The sequence below is a fragment of the Gadus chalcogrammus genome, chromosome 20 (assembly GCF_026213295.1).
Source record: "Gadus chalcogrammus isolate NIFS_2021 chromosome 20, NIFS_Gcha_1.0, whole genome shotgun sequence".
Lineage (NCBI taxonomy): Eukaryota > Metazoa > Chordata > Actinopteri > Gadiformes > Gadidae > Gadus > Gadus chalcogrammus.
Window position 1 is genome coordinate 16,022,305 of NC_079431.1, and position 22,438 is coordinate 16,044,742.

At 42.9% G+C, this 22,438-nt stretch overlaps 3 protein-coding genes across 7 annotated transcripts; 2 read left to right on the forward strand and 1 right to left on the reverse strand.

The window, feature by feature from the left end:
- Positions 1 to 340: 340 nt before the first annotated feature.
- On the forward strand, positions 341 to 2,416 carry ybey (ybeY metalloendoribonuclease). Of its 3 annotated transcripts, none has more exons than XM_056579720.1 (5): positions 341 to 431; positions 520 to 914; positions 1,205 to 1,336; positions 1,421 to 1,489; positions 1,729 to 2,416. In XM_056579720.1, the coding sequence occupies exons 2-5, from the start codon at positions 705 to 707 to the stop codon at positions 1,822 to 1,824; spliced, it is 507 nt and encodes a 168-aa protein (XP_056435695.1). In that variant the 5' UTR covers positions 341 to 431; positions 520 to 704; the 3' UTR covers positions 1,825 to 2,416. The 3 variants fall into 3 exon arrangements, with proteins under 3 accessions (XP_056435695.1, XP_056435693.1, XP_056435694.1); XM_056579719.1 differs by having other exon boundaries at positions 363 to 435; XM_056579718.1 differs by having other exon boundaries at positions 353 to 914.
- Positions 1,961 to 16,444, reverse strand: usp37 (ubiquitin specific peptidase 37). 3 transcript variants are annotated; one of them, XM_056579715.1, is made up of 24 exons: positions 16,251 to 16,444; positions 15,139 to 15,353; positions 14,713 to 14,863; positions 14,267 to 14,355; positions 14,055 to 14,167; positions 13,740 to 13,817; positions 13,419 to 13,507; positions 13,009 to 13,099; positions 12,424 to 12,579; positions 10,581 to 10,712; positions 9,793 to 9,916; positions 9,413 to 9,678; positions 9,149 to 9,266; positions 8,929 to 9,008; positions 8,438 to 8,602; positions 8,219 to 8,272; positions 7,954 to 8,128; positions 7,303 to 7,513; positions 6,654 to 6,817; positions 6,282 to 6,342; positions 5,789 to 5,904; positions 5,414 to 5,483; positions 4,825 to 4,963; positions 1,961 to 3,722 (listed from the first exon to the last, which is right to left on the reverse strand). In XM_056579715.1, exons 2-24 carry the CDS (start codon positions 15,307 to 15,309, stop codon positions 3,635 to 3,637), a joined length of 2,901 nt encoding a protein of 966 aa, XP_056435690.1. In that variant the 5' UTR covers positions 15,310 to 15,353; positions 16,251 to 16,444; the 3' UTR covers positions 1,961 to 3,634. The 3 variants fall into 3 exon arrangements, with proteins under 3 accessions (XP_056435690.1, XP_056435691.1, XP_056435692.1); XM_056579716.1 differs by having other exon boundaries at positions 1,962 to 3,722; positions 7,969 to 8,128; XM_056579717.1 differs by having other exon boundaries at positions 1,962 to 3,722; positions 7,984 to 8,128; positions 16,251 to 16,435.
- A 693-nt stretch (positions 16,445 to 17,137) lies between these two features.
- Positions 17,138 to 22,319, forward strand: cnot9 (CCR4-NOT transcription complex subunit 9). The gene is made up of 8 exons (XM_056580261.1): positions 17,138 to 17,550; positions 17,759 to 17,938; positions 18,280 to 18,395; positions 18,644 to 18,753; positions 19,092 to 19,201; positions 19,317 to 19,415; positions 19,909 to 20,000; positions 20,403 to 22,319. The coding sequence occupies exons 1-8, from the start codon at positions 17,533 to 17,535 to the stop codon at positions 20,569 to 20,571; spliced, it is 894 nt and encodes a 297-aa protein (XP_056436236.1). The 5' UTR covers positions 17,138 to 17,532; the 3' UTR covers positions 20,572 to 22,319.
- Positions 22,320 to 22,438: the final 119 nt, after the last annotated feature.

Consider the following 22,438-nt stretch of genomic DNA (forward strand, 5'->3'; position numbering starts at 1 on the left):
CACTCCCCGACACAAACCAAGTCCATAAGAATAATACCGATCATCATTATTTTGAAATTATGCATTAAATATAAATATATCCAGAACATCCTCGTTTTAATCACTCGAAATATCTCACAATAAAAACTAAAATAAATATAAATAATACCGGGGTAATATAGAGTTTATTTTTTAATTATATTAAATAGTTTGAGGGTTATGAATTGTTCATAAATACAGTGTGAAGGGTATGAATGGTTATTAAATAGAAAGTGAAGGTCGGACGGTTAATAAACAGAGATTGAGGGGTAGGAACTTCGGTTCACCCTCCGGTCCACTGGGTGGCGATAAAGCCCTGTAATGCACCGAGCTCGCTGCGTTCCGTCGTGTATTTGTTTCCGACTACCTCGGTCTCCCATTCAAAGTAACACCGCACCTAAAAGACTGCAGCAGTAGGTAGGCTTATTCCTCTTACCTTCACATTATATCTATTCTTCTGCAATGCCTGATGAAGTTACTATAAGACAGCAACGTCCACAGTGTTTCTACTCAGGAGCTGTCTTCTACCTGTTGAGGTGTCACCTTGAATACTGCCTCCCTTCAACACATAATCCCCTCACCCCGGAAACGATTTAAATTGGACATCATTTCCCATCTTTCCACGTGGAATTTCTATATTATAATTTAGTTGAGATTCCAAGAATTTCTTTAGGCTTGAATCAGACATGGGTGTAGTTCTCCGGAATCTCCAGAAGGTGGTGCCACTGAGGCGCGCCCGGCTACGGAGGGATGTGGACACTCTGAGACACATACTTGGCGTCCAGAAGTTTGACCTGGGCATCATCTGCGTGGACAACCGTAGGATTCAGCAGATTAATAAAACCTATAGGAAAGTAAATACACCTACCGACGTGCTTTCATTTCCATTCCACGAGGTACGTTTGGGTTATCATATAAACCACTTCATTAATGAATATTACACTATTACACATATTGTCACATGAACCTAGTTTGTTATATGCCTGAGGAGGAGACTTCATATGGTGTAAACTTTTGAGCTCTTACATAAAATGAATGTTATTATTAATCATTTAGAGACAATAAGATGGTACAAAATCCTTTTAGAATAATTTAAATGTCTCTTTGCAGTGAAACTATTGCTTTGAAGTTAAATTACTTTTGAAAAAAATAAACAAATCCTCAAACGAGCGACTGTACGTTTCAGGAGCTGCGACCTGGTAAGCTGCCTTGCCCGCTGCATAGAGACGAACTCAACCTGGGCGACATTTTTTTAGGGGTTGAATATCTGATGAAACAGTGTCAGGACAACTCAATGGATCTGCATAGTACTCTCACAGTAAGTAGGTGCTCAGTAAAACCATATCCTATCGGAACACCTTTGAATGAACTCTAACATGACAAGTGATGTGTTGTGTCGCAGGTTGTCACTGCACATGGTATCTGCCATCTGCTGGGTTATAGACATGAGACGGAGGAGGAATGGGATGAGGTATATGGTTGCTGTAAATAGTTTTGTATATTTGGAAACTGACCCTCGTTATCTTTTGAGGATATTGGTCACAATTATAAAGAAGTACAAAGGAGAACGTGTTTGCAACACTTTCAATTAATCAATTAAATACTCGTAGCCTTTTCAATATGCACTATAAGCTATTAAGAGTATCAACTTGTCTTGAATTGAACAGTAATGCAAACGTCTGAGTAGTTGACACCAAGCTTTTCTTCCAGATGTTTCAGAGAGAAAGCTACATCCTGGGAGAGTACAACAGACTGACAGGACAAAACCTGGAGCCTTTGACCAAGAAGTGCAGTCAAGACAGCTGACGGCCGGCCGGCTCCTGAGGAGGAAGTCGCACACGCCGATACTTGTTGCCAATATCCTACAATCAGAATCATTCTGACCAACTGTTCCGCCTGGATCCATCAGATGAACAAAACATTTTTACTCAATATTTTTATTCAATGAAAGGGAGTTTATTTTGTTCCTTCGGTGCTGCTTGTGAGTCATTAAAAAAACAATTGAGACATGTAAGTTTAAACTTTTATTAAAATCTGCTTTAGGAAGAGTCAAATACTGTAGGAACAGGTAGAAAAGAAAAGCGATCTCTAGTGTTGTGCCCACGTCACACCTCAAACACAGGGCCACTCTGGAAAGGTGCAAAGTTTCATTACTGCTAAATGATTCTGTGTGTGAAACCAAGATGTTGTGACAATGTGTTCATTGGCGATTAGTAAGGTTGTTACTGATAGTACAACAGTTCCAATACATCTGCATATAAGCAATGCACCAGTGTTGAAATTCCATATATATATATAAAGGTTGATCATTGAAAATATACATCCACCTCTTTCATTAATTGTACAGCGCCCTAAACAATGAAAACATTTTATTTGGTGTCTGGGTATTTGTGGAAATCAACTGATTCCAGTTTTGTAAGCAATATCACCCCGCAAAGACTGATGTGTCCACATATAAAGGATGTTAAATATAATTTACTATAGCTAGAGACTAAACTAAATCATTAACTAGAAAGTGAAACTTTCCAACACTCATGTTCACTACCATTGTACTGCCCTCTGTGGAGGTCAAGCCAGGTTGAGTGAGCCCAGAGCTTAACGGTTTAGTGCGGTGTCAACCTTATATTCAGTAATGAGTAGGTATAGCCTAAAATACTCTGCTATTCTTAAATCAATCTCATGGCTACCATAACTTAAAACCCTTTTACGTAGCAATAAATAGAAAATCTGTCATCTTCAACGCATAGAAAAGAGCTATGCTGCGAGGTTCAACAAACACATTCCACACAACAGTGGTTGCACACCTTTCAGAGTAAAGCTTTGCATACATATTGATATTTCAAAGAAAAAAAAATATGATACTATACTTAGGAGGGAGGTACTAGAAGAATAGTCCAAAAGAACAGAGCTCATAAAATGGCAGATATATATTTTTTTTCACGATGGGAGCCTTTTGAAATTCATATTCACAAAAAATGAATAAGACGCAGACGGTAAAGCATCGAAAAACAACACACACGCAGTGGATGATAACATAAATATTGCACCATATTATACCCGCTGAACACACAACCTTCTAGCTCTAAAGTAGCTTATACTCCAACATAGAATATATATCTTTATTTAAAGTTTCATACAGGAAAATCCCAAAAAAACAAAAAGGGATTTGGGGCGAATATTCAAACCAGGGAAGGACCAGCACCATCTTGTGTCTAAACGTTTGCTATGAAGTGACGAATGAACCACGCGTTCGGACGAAGGAAGAGACAGAAAGAGAAAACAAAAACTATATTACAAAAGAGTCTTTCAATAAAATCATAGCAAAGAAAAGATCCTGCCCTAATGTGGAGGCAAAGACGTAGCTCAAAGTACAAATGTTTACAACTACTCCTCTACTCGCGGTACCGAGTGTCGACCGAGTCCTGCCCACTGAGTCTCGATGTCGAGGGCTCAGGAGGATGAGGAGTGCCTGGAGAACAAGTGTGATCAGTAGTACTCAAGTTCCTTCAGAAAGGCTTAGGACAGGGGGGGCTGGTCTCAGGCTCATACCCCAACTCCCCCGACAGCCGGGGGAGGGACTGAAGGACAGAGGGGAGGAGCAGGAAGGCGGAGGGGCTCAGAGCGGTTGGAGAACGTTCCTTCCTGCGTCAACGCTGATGTTGGCGCTCGATTTGTCCATTTCAGACAGCTCCTCAAACACTTCTCTGAAAAACATGAAGCGTTCAAATCGTTGGAATGGAATGTCAGAAAAATTAGAAATCCAAATATGAGAAGCCAGTGTCACAGCCAAATATGTATACCAAATGTTTGGATATTACATAAATATTCGGGAATGAGTTTGTATGTTAAACGGTTAGCTACAGTGGTCTCACAGCAAAGCTGAACACAAAATACAATCTCATACAGAAGCACAAAGTCACAAAATAACAGAACATTCCCTCCCCCTCTAAGGCCCAACTTGACCTTTGAATTGGCATTCACATTAGGGCTTTGACTTTTGCCCAAAAATGAGTTAGTAGTAAAGTAAAGTTAGTTTGTTTATTAATATTAATATTTGAATATATTCGAATATTTATTAATAATATTTTGACCATTGCCTTCAGTAAGACCTGGATTGGGCTTAGCGAGGTTTGTTTACGCTTTGCTATGGTTACCGGTCTTGCGTGTTCCAAAGGTTTATTAGGTTTCTAACCCTGCGTTCACACCAAAAGATGCATTTGCTGCCCGAACGCGTTGACGCCTGAGTTTTGCGGCGCGTCAAATCAAGTTTTGCGGCGCGTCAAAGTTTTGCGGCGCGTCAAAAGTTGAAATATTTCAACTCGAGCAGCATTTGACGCGCCGCAAAATACGTGAACGCGCCCTTCGCCCGTGCCCGGCAGCGGGCACGGGCATGCCGCGCCGCAAATCAGATTGTGACGCGCCGCAAATCAAGTTTTGCTGCCCGTTTTCTCGGCAGCAAATGCTGCGGCAGCAAAGCAGCAACGCGTCTCTACATTCACTTTGAATGGGATCACGACTCGCGTCAACTTTTTGCATCTTTTGGTGTGAACGCAGGGTAATAAATCGCTTTCTAATCAATACTTCATTCACTGCCTCTTCCGTGGTCATTACAATATTATGAATAGACTGCGTCGGGTTCTCCGACGTCTCTCCCTTTTGGCCTGCCCATAACAGGTTCGAATATTAAGGGCTGCCTAATATTCATTAGAATTTTGATTTATTTTTTGATATTCTAATTATATTCGAATAACGAAGTTCGGAATCAAAGCCCTAATTCACATTGAGCACTTGAGAGGGAACACTCACTTCTGCATGTAGAAGAAGATGTAGCCACTGCGGTCTCGGTCACGCTGGACAGCAGACTCTTGCGTGCGAGATACGTCCAGGTCGTTGTAGGTCAGCCACGACTGCTTCTTCATGTCGAACACGTCGCTGATGTAGTGACCTGGTGGGAGACAATCAAATCTTATTCAACACTGAACACATTTAACCAGATTTGCTGTGGTGGTTAATTGACTAAGGTCTGTTATCATAAGACTGCTTTCAGTTAACTGAGGCTGCCAATTTACCAACACATTTATTTACACATTACATTTAACGTAATGTGATTTAGGGCAAAATCTGCCGAAATAAAGCTGCTGCAGCTACAACTTTTTTTAACCGTCTGCAATGTCGTCTCTTTAAGAAGAATGACAGTACATTCCATGTGGCATTACAAAGGAGAACACCACTGTACAGGTGTATTTACATATTAAGTTGTATTGCTCTGGTTGTGAAAAAAGGATGCTTAAAACCTACGGCCAAACCTTTGCAGTGGTTGTGTTTTCTGATTTGTTGTTTCTTGATTATTAGGGCCAATGTAGTTAACACAGTATATTCCCTGACACACACTCACCAGAGGAGGAGCTGCTTCCTATGTGACTGACGACACTGATCAGCCTGAATGAGTTGGCTTGATGTCCACCCTGTGGGAATGAAGCATTCATTTAGTTTCAACAACCAAGCAGTGAAGCTGGTATGTCTGACAACAAAAGAATGTGTTTATTTGTAAGGCTCTGCATATTTCAACTGATGAATTAACCCTAGCCACAACGGACCTACAATTAATCACTACATTGCTGTTATGTTGAGTGTGTTACAACGATGTGGGTGGAAGCAGATGCACAACACATATTTGTAGGGGTTGCAGGAATTTTCTGTGGTCACAAGCCCAGAGGTTGGGAACCACTGGAGGAGCCTGAATAAAAGGAGGTGACCCTATGGCCAGTACCTCAGCGTTCTTCTTGAGGTCCTCGGTCTCGGCCTCTGAGTACTCCATGTCCAGGACGTCCTCATTGCCCGAGTCCTCGTCTGAACACAGCAGCTCTGGCAGGGAGCTGTTGAACTCTGCAGGAGGATGACATATGGAGACTCATAAGAGAGCTGCTGTTGTCGACACAGCGATGAAGGAGTTCAGTTTTTAACGGCATTGTAACCAAGTCGTTTTTTTGGTTTATAAAGAAATGGTGAGGTACAGGTGGTGAGATGAGGGCATCTCGCTCAAGGGAGATTACATATGGGCCGTGGACAGTGGGACGGAACACAGTACCTTTCGGCTGGGAGTCAAACACCCAAACCTTTAGACTACCCTTCCCTTTTCAAACAATTGACCCATATTTAGTTTCAATCCATACCATTTCCTGATCAAATAACAAGCAGCAGTCTGCTTCTGAGGTTTCTGGTGCAGACGACAAACAAAAGACAAGAGATGGTTTGGCCCTTACCCTGTAGGCTGAGCTCTGTGGCCCTCTTCAGGTCATCGTCCTCCCTCAGCTCCTGGGCCTCCTAGGTAGAGAATCAAAACACAGCGGCTTAAAGACGCTGTGGACCTTGACCCCATCAACTCGTTGTGATCGCGCTCAGATCTCTACGCTTTGTAAGACACATGCAACATGCAACATTACACATGCAATGTTAACGTAAATCCTCATCAAGTTTCGAGTCAGTGACATGACTATGACAATGCCAACAAGATTTCCAACGATATTTCCTATTCCAGGCTTTATCAACAGACTAAAAGCAAGCGAAGCAACTAAAGGGGATTAGTGCGCAGTGTTGTGTGGTGTTCATCAGAGCCAGCGGTGGTCGGGTCTTACGTGTTCCTGGAGGCTCTGGGCCAGGGCCTGCTGCAGCTCCTGTTCCTCCCTCTCCTGGTCCAGACTGTACTGCTGGACCCAGTCCAGCTCCCCCTGCTGGGCACTGTCGGGGGTCTGGTTCTCCTTGTTCTCGTCCATGGTCAGGTCCAGAGAGTCCAAAACGTCTGAAGAAATAAATGTTCAGGTTAGTTCAATGGAAGTCTGACTTCAAAGAAGTTCTGAGCTAATTAGCACATTTTGCGTATTATTTAATTTTTGGAAATTCCTTAATGGACTGCAGCAGATGCAAATTGTTAGTCTAATTCACAGAATTGACCTTACAACATAGTCATATACATACAGAAAAAATTCTGATACAACTATACCAGAAATTGTAACTAGATTTAATAAAAAAGTAAAAAATATTAAAAGAGGAAATAAAATGAACCAGAACCAAATTTCCATTAGTTTTTTCAAAATGATGACTGAATTCTGTACACTAAAATTGTATCAATGTATATCCCAACACCATAGACGGATACGACACATATCCGTGCCAAATCCAATATTGGCACATTGGCTAAAACATTTACTGGTTGGGCTGCAATGATGATGTACTTTAAATGTTTTAAAGTAGAAGGTTAAGAGTTGTTCAGTGCTCCTCCGCTACCTGCAGGCTGTTTGTTGTCCGCCTCCAGCAGCTCCGTGTGGTAGGCCAGGTCCTGGGCGTCCGTGTCTCCGAAGCCCGTGTCGGGGCTGTTGGTGGGCTCGTCCTCTATGGGGAGCGGGGCCGAGAGCGCCGCCTCCTGCCGGCTCATCTCCAGCACGGCGGCCAGCATCTCATCGTCGTTGAAGTCACTCTGCTCGACGGCAACAGCACGCTGAACGACAATATAATCAATTAGTTCATTGACAAATTTAATTAAGGCCTAGATCATTGGATAAATCAGTTTATAATTAGGGGCATGTTTTTTGATTTTGAGTGGAGTAACATGATGCATAAAAGTAGAACTTAAAACAATGATAATTGGATGAGATCAAGTCTACCTCCCGCTATCCAATTCAAACAATATGATTGGTTGACAATTGTGGCTAGTTCTCGTCGTCAAATTTTGGTTAAAGACAGCTTAAAACATTTGTATTAGTACTAGTTCCTTTTGCTGCACATAGACACAAACCTAAAGCACTTCTGAGAACATGACCCCAACTCAAGCGCCCCCCCCCAAAAAAAAAAGCACTCAGCACATACGTCACAGGCTCCTACTTTAAAAGCCAATCGGTGGTCTTCCTAAGTGGATATATTAAAAGGTTTTTTGAACACCTCCTCCGTTCGCACCTCCTCCGTTCGCACCTCCTCCGTTCGCTCCTCCTCCTCGGCCAGACACTCGCTGAGGCGTCTCTTGCGGCTGTTCACCCTCCTGCTGAGCTCCTCCTCGCTGTCAGAGTCCAGCAGGGCCGACGTGCAGCCGGGGTTAGCCGCCTTGCCCCCAGGCCTCCTATATAGACAGGACAGGCTTGGCGGTGAGCTCTTCACTCTGGTTCACTCTGTAGAACCGACACTTATGGTTCAACTCCGTTAGTCTTACCTGGGAGCTGTTGAGGAAGAGTTGACAGACTGCGAGGTCTTCAGTGTTCGAGAACTTCAAGTAAAATACAGAAAATGTTGAGTTGGCTTTTGCGTCGTCTTTTGTTTTTTTTCCGCTGAATATGTGTGCCCACATTAAAAAAAGAATATCCAATCCCATATGACATTCACAACAGCAGCATCAGCATCATCATTAAGGGTTAACTTGCGGGGGTCTTACAGGGCGGACTGGGCGCTCCAGCCCAGGTTGAGGGGGGCTCGCGTGGCTTCTGTACAGTGGGACAGGAGGGTCAGGTAGCGGGGAATGACCACCTGCTGACCCAGCTTGCTGTTCAGGGACAGCTGGGCATTGAAGCTGTAGCGCTTCAGGTGCAGGATCAGCACTCTGTGGGGAGACGCGGGGAGAGATTAAGCCCCGGGCCACAGGGAGCATTCATTAGTGTTAGTGGGACTAGGGGTTTAAGTTGATCCACCAAAAACCTTCTTCAAACCTTCTCTCCTAAGTGGATCAACTCGAAATCATTAAAACCTGTCATCCAGACACCTGTAGCCACTGTTCCAGTGGGAATTTTGAACTATATGGAAACCGTTTGACATGAAAACAGTGAATTCACATTTAGCTGGCATAGTGTGGACATGGCCTAAGAGTTCAAGAAATATTCTACAGGAGTGCACTGTATGATGGGACGGTTGTGTTCAACGTGGATTTACCGTGGAAGTTTGCTGAATTTATGCGTCACGGTTGCGGCTTTTCCGTTGCACTTCTCACACGAGTACTCGATTTCCTCCATCTGCCAAAAGACGTACATGTATTTAACTCACTGTTCACCCAGTCCATTAGCAGGCAGCGGCTTCTGAACGGGACTAAACAACAGACAGACGCCATCGTGTCTCCACCACCTCCCCCCCAGCTAGTGGGAGTCCTGCTCACCCTGAAGAAGAGGTCTAGGGAGTCCTGGATGGAGCGCAGCGGCAGGGTGTTCTTCCGGCGGGGCAGGTCGATTGACAGGTCGTTGAACTGCTCCCTCTTGGTCACCACCTCCCCACAGCTGGAACCCAACATACCAAATGACAAGGTACCATCGTTAGACCCCAATCAATTACGTCAGTGTTAGATTAGATCAAATATACAACATACGTGGGAGTTACCCCTGAACCAGTTTATGCTATTGTTACATTCAAACAAACACCTCACCCTTTACAAGTGATGGTGTGTTGAACTTCAAACTCCATGTTGACCGCCACGGGACACGTGTAGATGCGCGACGTGTCCGTCTCCTCCCCGGGCTCAGCCTTGCCAGATGCTGGCGCCGTTGAGGTCGCCCCCTGCTGGCTGTCGTCCCACGCTGCGGGGGAGGTGGACGCAGACCCTGCCGCCGCCTCATTCTTCCAGCTCTTGTTCATCTTCTCCACGTCCTCCTTCAGTTGGTCCAGACACTGGCTGAGGAACTCGTGGGCATCCTGGTGCAGGGAGGAAGGAGGAATGGCTATGTGAAAGTGCCTCCATAAATAGAGCCGCACCTGCGACTAAAGTTGTGTGTTTGAAGAAGGAATAAGTCCCGGCAGCGTTCTCACGTTCTGCATGTATCCCGAGAAGCGTTCTGCGGTGGCAGAGATGGCGCTCTTCACTTTCCTCAGCAGGTCCTTCTTGGTCTCAGGACAGCCCACGTCCTTCTTCACCATAAGGTGGGCAAAGCGTCTGGGATGAGGGGGTACAAGATGTAGAACAGTAATTTACCACTGAATTCAGCATGAGTGCCAAGCACTCATGTGATTGTAAAGTTTATACTCAGCTTATTTGCCACACGTGTCGTTTTGGTTTTCGACAAAGCCAATTTAAAGTTCCAACGGTCCAAAACTTATTTAACCAGGTAGAAATTGATCGAGATTAAAATCTCTTTTACGGGAATGACCTGGCCAAGAACTTAAATGGACTACATCAAGCACCTTCTTGCTAATAAAGTAGCGTGTTTTTTGACACATATCGCCTCAATTGTGAGTCTTGTGGAATAGAGATTTGGATTGATGGCATAGGGAATGCAGTGTAAAACTAATTCACTTTTAATAAGCGTCTATGAACACAAATTAAACACCAGTCAGATCCATTCCACCCCAGCTGGAATTTAAAAGGACAATTCCGTGTTAAACACTCTATTTCATCCTAGACAAACAAGAAAGGGGGCTCAATGTTCAAAATACCCGAATTGTCCTAAAAATGCACGATGCTGGAAGCCCAATCCACTAGTGTTCCTCAAAGATAAGAGGGTACTTTATTGATTCCAGATGGGAAATTAGGGTGAAACAGCAGCAAGAAACAACAAGAATTCAACACTAATCAAACCACACTACAAATGTCCAAGTACCTGAGCAGTGCGTTGATGGGCACCTTTTTCCAGGGGATGCCCTGTCTCAGCATGTCAGTGGAGAACGAGGGGAGGCTGAACAGGGACTGCAAAATGGCGTTCATGTAGCATGTGTTTCCCAGATTGGAAAACCTACAAAAGAACAAGAATGTATAACAATAATAATCACAGATTATTTGTCTAGCACTTATTGAGGTATTGCTTTAATTCTGTCCATCGTTTTTGCTCTCTGATAATAAAGGTTTTCCCAAATTATAAAGTTCAGCTCCGACCAGCAGCTACTATCAGGGGTTTTTCTAGAAAAAAAAAGTAGCAGGGAGCAGACCCCTGCGCAAAGCCGAGGGAGCAACGCGACCGAGGCGGGGGATGGTGTGGAAGGGGGGTCTCCCCCTTCCACGGCGCGAAGCCTTTGAAAAAATAATGATTAAATGGTACATTCTGAGGCTATCTTAGAGAGAAATTCTAGCTCTTGTGGTCATCCTGAAAAACTAAAATACTATCAACTTTTGGTAGACTTGTACAACTTTACCCTGTAAATAAACACGACAAATTTCAAAAATATTGGCTAAACTTTTATTAAGTAGGACAAATCACAACAGCAGCCGTCTGTTCCTGAGACTGCCCCAACGGCTCACTGCCTTGTCAAAATCAAATTGATCAATTGCAGGCCCCTCAATACTGATCCTGAGGAGGTGGTTCAGGGTAGCGTTAGTCATGGTAGACCTCCTGTGCCATGCCTCTATGGAACAAGTTTTGGGGCTCTCGAGTCAATAATGGCGACGCTATAGAAATGTTACTATTGTTGTCGTTTTCAGTTTTGCACTTTGCAGACGGTCCCTAAGCTCGCGGCTGAAAGCCGACTGCTCGTAGAAGCCAATGCAATTCAGTTTTGCACTTTGCAGACGGTCCCTAAGCTCGCGGCTGAAAGCCGACTGCTCGTAGAAGCCAATGCAATTCACCGTTCGCTAAAGACGGCTCGTTTGGATGAAAACTATGTTGTAGCTGGTTCTCTGGGTTACTACACTTTTATTGGGCTAATTCGGCCCTTCAGCTGCCATTTAGTTCCCTGCTACGGGTTCCCTGGTAACAGGGAACCCTGTTCGACTGTTCGTTTTGCTCTCGCAAAACTCTTGATCAACACTATTTCTGTCGTTCATTGAAACCGCTTTGTGCAGAGAGAACTGGAATGGTCTTGTATACTTGCTTAGCATCTTAGCGCCTAGACCAAAAACCCATTCAAATACATAGTAGCTAGCTAGCTAGCTGCTAATAACTTTAACGTTAGCATGTCGACTCGGTCTGGGAAACTCCAATTCGGATCGGAATATTTTTGGAGTAATTATAAGTTATTTGAGGATCAGACACATTGTCAGGTGGTGGTGTTGGGATATTTTCGCGGAGAAAAGATCGTTTTGAGAAATAGTGTATGTTGTACAGCAGCATGTAAGTACAGATCCAAGTCTGACAGGTTCAGTCGGCATTTCGGTAGGATGGCGCACGCCGGGAGTATCGGGGCGCAGCGCCCCTGTTCCCTTGTTTAGAAAAAACCCTGACTATTGTTTATAATAGCTATTATAATCTGCCAAAAAAAGGCATATAACTGCAGTACATGTGAATTTACATTAGAGGGCAGAAGGGCAGAGGGCCCAATGTAAACATTGCTCATAGCTTATACCAAATTAATTTATTTGATAAAGACAATCGCAGTGCTTTCCATGACCATTTATGTGATCAAATAACTGTTCACATAGCACTCAAAACGGCAACAACTTCTTTAGCCAGAAAAGAAGAAATTAAAATTTAAAGCAAGAGTGTTTAGGGACTCCCAGTGGTATATTCTTACCCCTGCAGTGGTGCTTGTGGCTGGGTGAGCGTTGAGGGCCTCTGCTTGTTCCAGCCACCGTAGTCCACAGAGGACCGGACCTTCTTGAAGGGGGTGGAGTGGTTGGGCAACACAAGACTCCTCTTGGCGGCAGGGCTCTGGGTGGTACTAGAGGGTCTGGGGGGTTGAGGAAGCAGAGTTGTGTTGAGTACGAGTGCAGTATAATTTGCATGCTGTAATTAAAGCAATAAGAAAGGTTTCCAGAAACCTTTCTTATTGCTTTAAGCCAAATAAAACATCTCCAGGTTTACACTTCCTTGTGTTTGACCTGGCTATCTTTGCTTGTAAAGACATATGGTATCTCTATTTTCTTTCACTAATTCTACTTATGGGCCTGGTCAACCACTAAGCAGTTGTAATCTGCCTAGTTTTCTTTATAGTTGGTTTCCTTTTTACACAATATGGTAAAAACAGGCATATACAATAACAAAGGTTGTGTACTGCTGAATCATTATGGGAGGATGCCAAAGCAACAACAATATGTTTATTTGAATCACAGTAACTCAGTAAAATAATTTAATATTTAATAAACACGTCATGCTGTACCTTTCCAGGAAAGAGTGGTTCTGGCCGAAGTCCTTGGTCACAGATCTGCTGCCGTAAAACAATGATGGCTGGAGGGGACCACCCAGAGGGGCTGAAGGAGACGACAAGAACAGCAGTTCAATCAAAAACGTCTGTGGTCATAACAGAGTCAATCGTCAAAAGAGCAGGGGTTCTAACCCCTGTGTCCTTGCCCAATTCACATCTGGCTCTGCCCATCATTCTCTTGTATCTAAATGGACGGTTACATTCTTCACCTCATCACTGGTGAGGGATGAGGTGTCAAACACATTGCAATTATCGTATTTCTAATTGGGAAAACTTTAAGAGGATCTAGTATTTCATGTTCCAAGCCATGAATCTGACAAAAGAGATGGGAAAAGTGTGCTTTGGGAAATAGGGGATCTTCCTACCCGAACTTCGGTTCTCCTCCGACTGTTTCAACTTGTCCTTGCAACTGACAAGAAACTTTCTGGATGGGTCTGAGGTGGCCTTGTTGTTGCTATGGAGAGAAGATTGAACGGATGGTGATAATTATCCACATAAGTCACTTACAGGTCAAGTTGACACATAATACAATTTAGCCAAAGCATAATTTCTGAGTTAGCATAGTCACCAACCAACATAAGCATTTTATTGGCTACAGATTGTGAAAACTTTTTTTCACAGCAGCATTAATGCCATGCTCTACCAGTTGACAGGACATCAGATTGGATCATATCGGGTATATCTACCTTGATGAGTCGTTTTCCTTAGGGTAGTCTTCATTTATGTCGCTTTCAGGATTCATGAGTCTCTTCCTCCACTCACCCCTGATTAGGAAAATACACTCATGAAAAGATAACAGCAACCGTACAAACGATACTGTCCCAACCACAACATTGATGTCGCAGCACTTTATTATTGATATAATTTATTATAGATATTTTACCAATGCAACACATGTCTTGAATGCTTAGAGTGCTATTCCACGCAAGAGAGACTGATACAATGAGAATACTCAATCTTTAGGATCTATGATCCAGGAGCCCACGAATGTCCACCCTTACCTGTTCTCAGAGAGGCCAGCACGGGTGGGGGTGGAGGAAGCTCGGCTTGGGCTGCCCAGGGGCTTACGGGGGGCCTCCTCCCTGCCTTCCACACTCTGTCGCCTGGGTGTTGTCTAGTGGATAGGGAGCACATTGGTAGAGAAATGGGTTCTTCTGCATCCACTTACTGGGTAGAACCTGGGTATTTCTGGACATTTGGTGTTGCTGGTTACCTGTCTCTCTCCCGGTGGACTGGTCTCATTCTTAACAGCGCGATTCCCCAGAACACTGAAGCTGGCACTTCCCTGGCAGGATTTTGGATCTAGTATGGTAAATGTATATGAACATTTAGTTGTTCTATTCATGAAGGTATTCATTTACACAGGTAATTAAGAAGCCAGTTGGGATTATGGCTCTTGCTCAAGGATGCATACAGCTCAGACTGTGGCATTGGACTTATTGCCTTTCCACTTGCGAGTCAAACAGCATTGCCTCCTAACCATCCTTCACCACTCCTGACTATCCAGTCTCTTGCCCCGTACAACACTTCCACAGTAAATTAGTAAAACACATTTAATAATCAACTAAAGTTGGTACTCCTGAAAAACTTTGCTTTTGAACTGCTGCTTAAGCACTGCACCATATCAGTATAGTAGAGAAACAGTGTGTGTGTGCTTACTCTGCTTGCCCTGCTTCACCTTCTCCAGGTACTCCTTGGTCTTCTGGACCAAGGACACAGGCAGCCTATCCAGAGTGATGATGCTGCTGTCCTTCAGTGTCACCATGATGCGACTCATACTCTGGGAAATCTGCTTCACGTTCTGGTGGAGCTAAAAACAACAATGACAACGTTGTTGTCGTTAACGCACACAGTAATAAAATACAACTTTAATACTGTGTTAAAGTGTAGATGTTTAACACCTACACCTATTAAACCCATTTGGTTAGTTTTAACCAATACTGCTCTTTTTAAGTACACAATTGTATCATGCATGCTTCTATGTAGTATACCCCATATCTGCCTTGCAGTTCCTTCATTTGAAGAGTTAAAAGAAAGCAGTACATCAATCAGAAAGTAGAATATGAAAAAGTGTCTCATGTTTACCTGAAAGGTTTTCGGTGGTCCACCGCAGTTGAATCTAAGGGAAAGGCTGCTTTTGTTGTCCTTCTCCAGGATTTCAAAGGCTCCCTCTTTCCACCTGGTGGTGCCCAGGTCGATGCTGTTGAAGCGTATCTGGACATCACCGCAGGAGAGTTTAGTCACTGCGGCTGCCATGGTTCACTGTTCAGTTGGCCCACCTCGAACCTGGATCAATTGATCTGAGGGATCAGGAACATTGTTGAGGAAATGAGAACACTGAAAGTAAATACTCAATAACTTTTGGATTCAGATTAATTCACTTATTACAGGGAGAAGCTAGCTAACATATCTATTTATCTTTGGAAAATACTGTATATTATATTAAACAAACACACACACATACGTGACAGTTGAGGTAACGTTAGCCATTATTGACAATATCACATTGCACAGGTTATAGGACTAAATTTAAACTAGTTGTGATTTTTAAATTGTTCGTAACGAACCGTTGCAGTTTGACATGAAAGCATGATATAAGTCAATTGGAAGCAGAAGAAAAAATGCACAGCAGATTCCCTACAATTACACCTATGGGGTGATACAAGTCCCCACTAACACTTGCTTGATAGACGAATGTGAATTGCAAAACATAACATTCGCTTACGACCACTGTCCATCTTTAAGTCAGCCCACACCAGAGCTCTAAATGGAAGAGTGTACCCCAAGTAGCGGCTATCCCCGTTAGCAGGCTAATGGTCATCATCATCACACAACCTGCAGCTCTGCTCGCTGGCCGAGCTGCTCAATATAAACATAGAATACAATTCAACGAAAAACAACACCATTCAATAACAGACTAGAGGACGATATCTTCGGGTTTTCTTGTGCAGCGGGGGTGGCTCCATTTGCACTCACATAAAAGTAATGCTAATTTGATGTCAGCGTTGCAGCTAATGTCACCAGTGTAGCCAGCCTGCTAGCGTTAGCAGCGCGGGCTTCTTCGCAGGCCCCGGTGTTGCCAGTGTTAGCATTAGCTCTCTAGCCGGCTAGCTAACGGGCTCGTCCGCGTCTTGATTGTCGTGTTGCTGATGAAAACATGAAGCCTCACTCAATGAACCGCGTCGCGACTCCCTTACCTCTGGGTTGTATGTCCTCTTCTCCAAACTTTCCGACCCCTGTATTGCTACTGTATATCCGTATAGAGCAGAAAGCGTGTTTTGCCGGCTTTCCCGTCCTGCGCAGCTGTGCTGTTCTGTTGTTGACGGACTGCACTCACGAAGCGGCGCAGCGCTGCCAGCAGGATGGCGGGAACGGAAGGCTCCTTGACGGAAGTGAGACACGGGAGCACGCGAGAGGTCTTCTTGCAGGGCATTCGATTTTTTTTTTTTTTTTTTATTAAAATACATAAGTCCAAACATAATTTTAGTATTTTGCAAATGTAATAACGAAATGGGACGCCAATATCAAAGCCAAGGTTATCTTTATTGTTTTTTATAGATCTCAATGTACAGCGTGTTACACATGCCCATTATTAACAGAGATACAAATAGTATCGCCACCGACACCCAGTTCGTAACGTTCATTTCCCAGTGGGCCATACGCTCAGTCATCGTGTTATCTTATTGGGCGATGTATATTAGTCACTTAACGCATTTATTTACATGAAAATCTTCGAGATTGCCACCTTGTCAAACCCAATGAATGAATGAATGAAAAATAATAAATGAAAGAGACGTCTGACAATGATGTTTTCATTATCATAAGCTATCATATGTAGGTTATAGAACATATCATTATTGGCAGGAAGAAGAGAGGACAAATCCAGGCGATGGAGAGAAGGCGTCAAAATATTTACAACAAGCAGTAAAGGACGCATAGATCAAGGGTGGGAGGACGCTCTTTTTCCTTTCGGTATGAGGGTTAAATACCGAAGAAAAGTACCACATTTAATCAAAAGAGGGCGGTAGTGCAACAATAGAGCTACAAACAACCGTAAAATACCAACAAGAAGATAATCGGTCTTCTCGCGTTATCATAGCCCGTTTGTAAGGGGTAGCCTCAAGAACATCTCGCGATAGTCATTTCACATTAACTTGTCTTAAAACAAAGTCATTGCTCATTTCTCTTGATATTTTTGTATGGATATCTAACGATCAATAGCAGAAATGCAAACACCACCGTCTGAGTTACTGTAACGAGTACTAGCTATTTCTTATGCGGTGTAGATTGTTTGGGCGTTACTCGACGGGAGTTGGCGTAAGCTTTAGCAGCTAGCTTGTGCATGCTACAGCCGTTAGCTTGGCTGCTAGCCGCCAGTAGAGAAAGTTGGATTATATTACTTTACCAGTGGATTTCCAGACGGGGTTTACAATAGGTTCTCAGCATCATACCGGGGACCAGATCCAGGCTTTGCACAAAATGCTAGCTACAGGAGCTGTGAGTATTTTCCATACGTTGTATATTACAAGTCTCGATGTGTGTGATGTGTAGCTCTGCGGAAAGCGGGCTTTGTGTGATACTGTTTATAAACAATGAATGTCACAATGAAACCACTCTCTGTGTTGAACCACATCGTGATACCTTGTAACATATATATTTTTTTTTCTTAAATATTTTGTTCTCTTTTTTCTATAATTATTTAAAGGCTGTGACTACGGCTCTGGCCCAGGTGGACAGAGAGAAAATCTACCAGTGGATCAATGAGCTGTCCAGCCCGGAGACCCGAGAGAATGCTCTGCTGGAGCTCAGCAAGAAGCGGGAGTCGGTGCCCGACCTGGCGCCCATGCTCTGGCACTCCTGTGGCACTATTGCGGCTCTTCTGCAGGTAAAGGGTAGAGCAATTTTCATCACAACAACACTATGGACACTTATGCATAATGGTGGTAATATAGTGGCATATGCTGTCAATAAACTACCTCTTTTATATTTATTTACATTTATTATCGCAGTTCTTGTGTGTATATGTTTGACATATTCTCTGCGTACAGATATTGTCTGTTTTTCTTTGTTTATTCATCTAACTTTGTAATGTACTTTCTTCTGGTACACCCAATGTTTTTCAAATGTGGGATTAATAATGTACATATAATGTTATTAAATGTTTAAGACTGTTGATGAATATTTTAATCACAATGAAGATCTGAAATGTTAACATTCTGTTTACAGGAAATCGTAAACATCTATCCATCGATTAACCCGCCTACGCTCACGGCCCACCAATCCAACAGGGTGTGCAATGCCCTGGCACTTTTGCAGTGTGTTGCTTCACACCCAGAGACAAGGTAACACCCAGAGATGAGGAACTTTCATACTTTTCATTTGAATGAGACGCCTCACGAAAGACATAAAAAAATGCCTTCTGACTTAAGTTTTAGCTATTTAAATCCCAAATGAGGTGTTCAATTTAGTGGAAAACATTAATTGGGTTTTCAATCAACCTAAAATCTACATTCATTGTCTGTCTCATGGTGTAATTTTCCTTTTTATATTACTATGATTGTGAGATAAGCAATGATTTATTATTTTACAGGTCCGCCTTTCTCGCCGCCCACATCCCCCTTTTCCTGTACCCCTTCCTGCACACCGTGAGCAAAACGCGGCCCTTCGAGTACCTGAGACTCACCAGCCTCGGAGTCATTGGTGAGGCCCAATCTCGGTCTGAACTACACTTACTGTTCATCAAATGAAATGGGCCGCTTTTCTTGACATATCATACCTCTGCATAAATCCAAAAAGGGCAATATGGATTTCTGTCTGCTTTTGTCATTTAACTTTGTCCAGTGTGTTTTTTTTTTTTAAACTTGTGATACCGAGGCCAGTGTAGTGAGGTTGTTAGGGGGTAAGGATCTGGGAATATATCCTCAATGCCTGCAGCCTAACTTCTAGGCTTCATTGAGTAAGATGTCTAACCCAGCTAAATTAAAATAGTGAAATAGTTATTAGTCTAAAGTTTTAACACTTCCTACCTTTGCTTTCAGGGGCCTTGGTCAAAACGGATGAACAGGAAGTGATTAACTTCCTCCTCACCACTGAAATAATCCCACTTTGTCTGCGCATTATGGAGTCTGGCAGTGAACTGTCCAAAACGGTAAGCATTACTGTTTAACAAGTCTATAGTGGGAACCCCAAAAGCATGGTTTATATTCCAATTATGCTGGGTTCCTTGTTTATCTCATCATAGCACTCTGCTTTGTGCTTGGTAGGTCGCCACGTTCATCCTGCAGAAGATCCTATTGGATGACACTGGATTGGCATACATATGCCAGACTTACGAGCGCTTCTCTCATGTGGCCATGATCCTTGTAAGTACAATCATTGGGGGTTAGACAGAATTGGCTGAATTTATCATCTATCGTCTACATTGAATTCTCTGCTAAATTTAGATAGATCGATTGACAGATTGGTTCCTTAATCAACCAAGGTGACATTTCTTTCTGTTGCAGCAGAAACTAGACATATTACATTTAATAATAATAATACATTTAATTTAGAGGAGCCTTTAAAGACACCCAAGGTCACCTTACAGAGCACATAGTCATCATAAATTGTTTAATAAACAAGACATTGTCGAAAAAAATAAAAATAAACATAATAAATAAATAAAACCATAACAAGACAAAACAAACAAACAATCAAAACATAATTAATTATTTAATATTTAATAAGATGGATAATAATGGCAGCATAATAACAGAAAATGTATGATTTTAATTTGTGATGTTCATTTCGAGACCGGTCATCTTGATGAATTCTTCATCATTCGGCTTTGACTTGATTCGTCTGTGTCTCTTTCAGGGGAAGATGGTTCTGCAGCTCTCCAAAGAGCCGTCCGCACGCCTGCTGAAACACGTGGTCCGCTGCTACCTCCGCCTCTCTGATAACCTCAGGTACAAGCCCTCTTGTTGTAGTTGTTTTTATCCCGATTTGTTTTGATCTGTTTCAGTTGGTCCAGCTGACATCTCTTTTGAGCCACTAGGAGGTGTCATATCACAGATGTTAAATTTGTTCTTGATTTATTGATGAGCCATTTTTCGGCAATGACTCGCCAATGCAGTATGCGGAGTATGCCTGTACTGTTTTCATTAGCTTTGAATAAATAGATATTTAATTGACTTGCATTACTTATTGTAAGTCGCTTTGGATAAAAGCGTCTGCTAAATGTAAATTTAAATAGACAAAAGATAAAACGGACGAAACCCTAGACCTAATACCCATGATCAATTACATATTCGATTCAGACAACCACTGTATAAAAACCCTGATGTATGGTGCTGTCCCCCCTGCCACAGAGCCAGAGAAGCCCTGCGACAGTGTCTGCCCGATCAGCTGAAGGACAACACGTTTGCCCAGGTTCTGAAGGACGACACCACCACCAAGCGATGGCTGGCCCAGCTGGTGAAGAACCTGCAGGAGGGCCAGGTCACCGACGCCCGGGGAATCCCGCTCTCCGCTCAGTGATGGGGACTTAAAGTGTGACACACACACACACACACACACACACACACACACACACACACACACACACACACACACACACACACACACACACACACACACACACACACACACACACACACACACACACACACACACACACACACACACACACACACACACACACACACACACACACACACACACACACACACGAGCTCAGGCTTGTGTCCGGCGGGATCGTGAGCACAGAGACACTTAAAGAAGAATCCGGAGTTGAGTCCAGTGTGGGAACGCGTGACTAGAAGCTGTGTTTGCCACAATAATGTCACGACATACATGTGGAATAAGCATCGGAGTGGAGCACTTAAATGCTCATGGGGCATTTAACAAACAAACAAACGTATCAGAGCAAAAATGAATGCTGGCATCAATAGTCTTTCAAATGTCTTCGCAGAAATGCCAAAAGGTTGTGTGTACAGTTTGGTCTTTGAAAAGGGTGCTGCACAGAATGAAAAGCAGGTATTTGTGCATACGGAGAGTTATTTTTCCATCATAATGTGCCAGAATTCTTTGTTAAGATGAATCCAGGGGGAATAATTTGTGATGGCCTTTTGTTCCCTTCCTTTGGTACACGCCTTTTTCCTGCTGTAACATTCCTGCGACTGAGCAATAACTGTAATTTGTTGCCTCTCTTCGTGTTTATTACTTTTCTTTACTTTTGAACGATTTGTTTGCCAGACTAGTGTATAATACAGCTTGAGATGAATGGAAAATGGATTTTTATTTTAATGTAAAAGTTGTTATGAGGGAGTAGTGTAAGATTTCACTAAAGTTTGATTTGCATACAGAAATCTTTATGAAACTGTCACGGAGCCTTTATTTTTTGTTTGTAAGAAAGATGGCCCAATTTCTAAAGCTGTTACGTTGGAACATATAGTTGGGACATTTTGCATAACATTAATGCAATTCCCCCATATTCAAATTTTAAAGAACACAAGATGAAGGACAAGAAATATTAGAAGCATTGGTTTAAAATATCAGATTTCAATAAATCATTAATCCAAATCCGTATAACTCATGCTGCTATGAGTCAGTTTCTTCAGAGTTACAAGCATCATGCTCTGTATACCATCAAGCATCCGCTACTCATTACAGGTTCACGTGGATATCAAAACAATGCTAGGAAACTGTTATTTCTGTAGTTGTGCAAAGGGAGTTTGATCATAAAGTTTCCCCATTGCATCCTGTCTGAAACATGATTTTTTGGGGTGGAGTGGTGCTCCATCACAGAAGCCCTCACTCTGGGCCTACCTAGGTCCCTTGAGGACACCGACCAACATCCTAGTATCAGCCCTGATTGCTTTGCGTTGCATTTTACTGGCCCATTAACGCATCACTTACTGCTTGTTTCCCATTATCAAACCCTATGCCCTTCTCTCACACCAAGCTGTGTGGAGGTACAAGCATACACACATACGTTTGGAGAGATCCACATCCTAATTTTCCATTTGTCCCAGAAAGTTCTGGGTTCCCCATGGGACTAGTGCTATCTCTTATCCGTCTCCTTTGTTTTGCTTTTAAAAGGAAATGGAAGTTTGGATTTCAGCAAGCTTTTAAAACGGAAAGAGTCCTGTGCTTTGGTGATATGTAGGCCTGTGCTTTCGGCTGCAACGCTCTAATACCAACTCGGACCGTATCCACTACTCCTGTCAATTTATTTGTTGCTTACTAATTCTTTTCCAAATTAAAATATTTTCAAAATACCTTTGCTTTTTTGTCTCATTGTTCTGATAAATGTTATTAATCCGATACTTACTTTAAGTTAAGTTTAAATCAGTCATCTAATCAGTGAATATATTTATTTGAATATTATGACCTGTATATTACT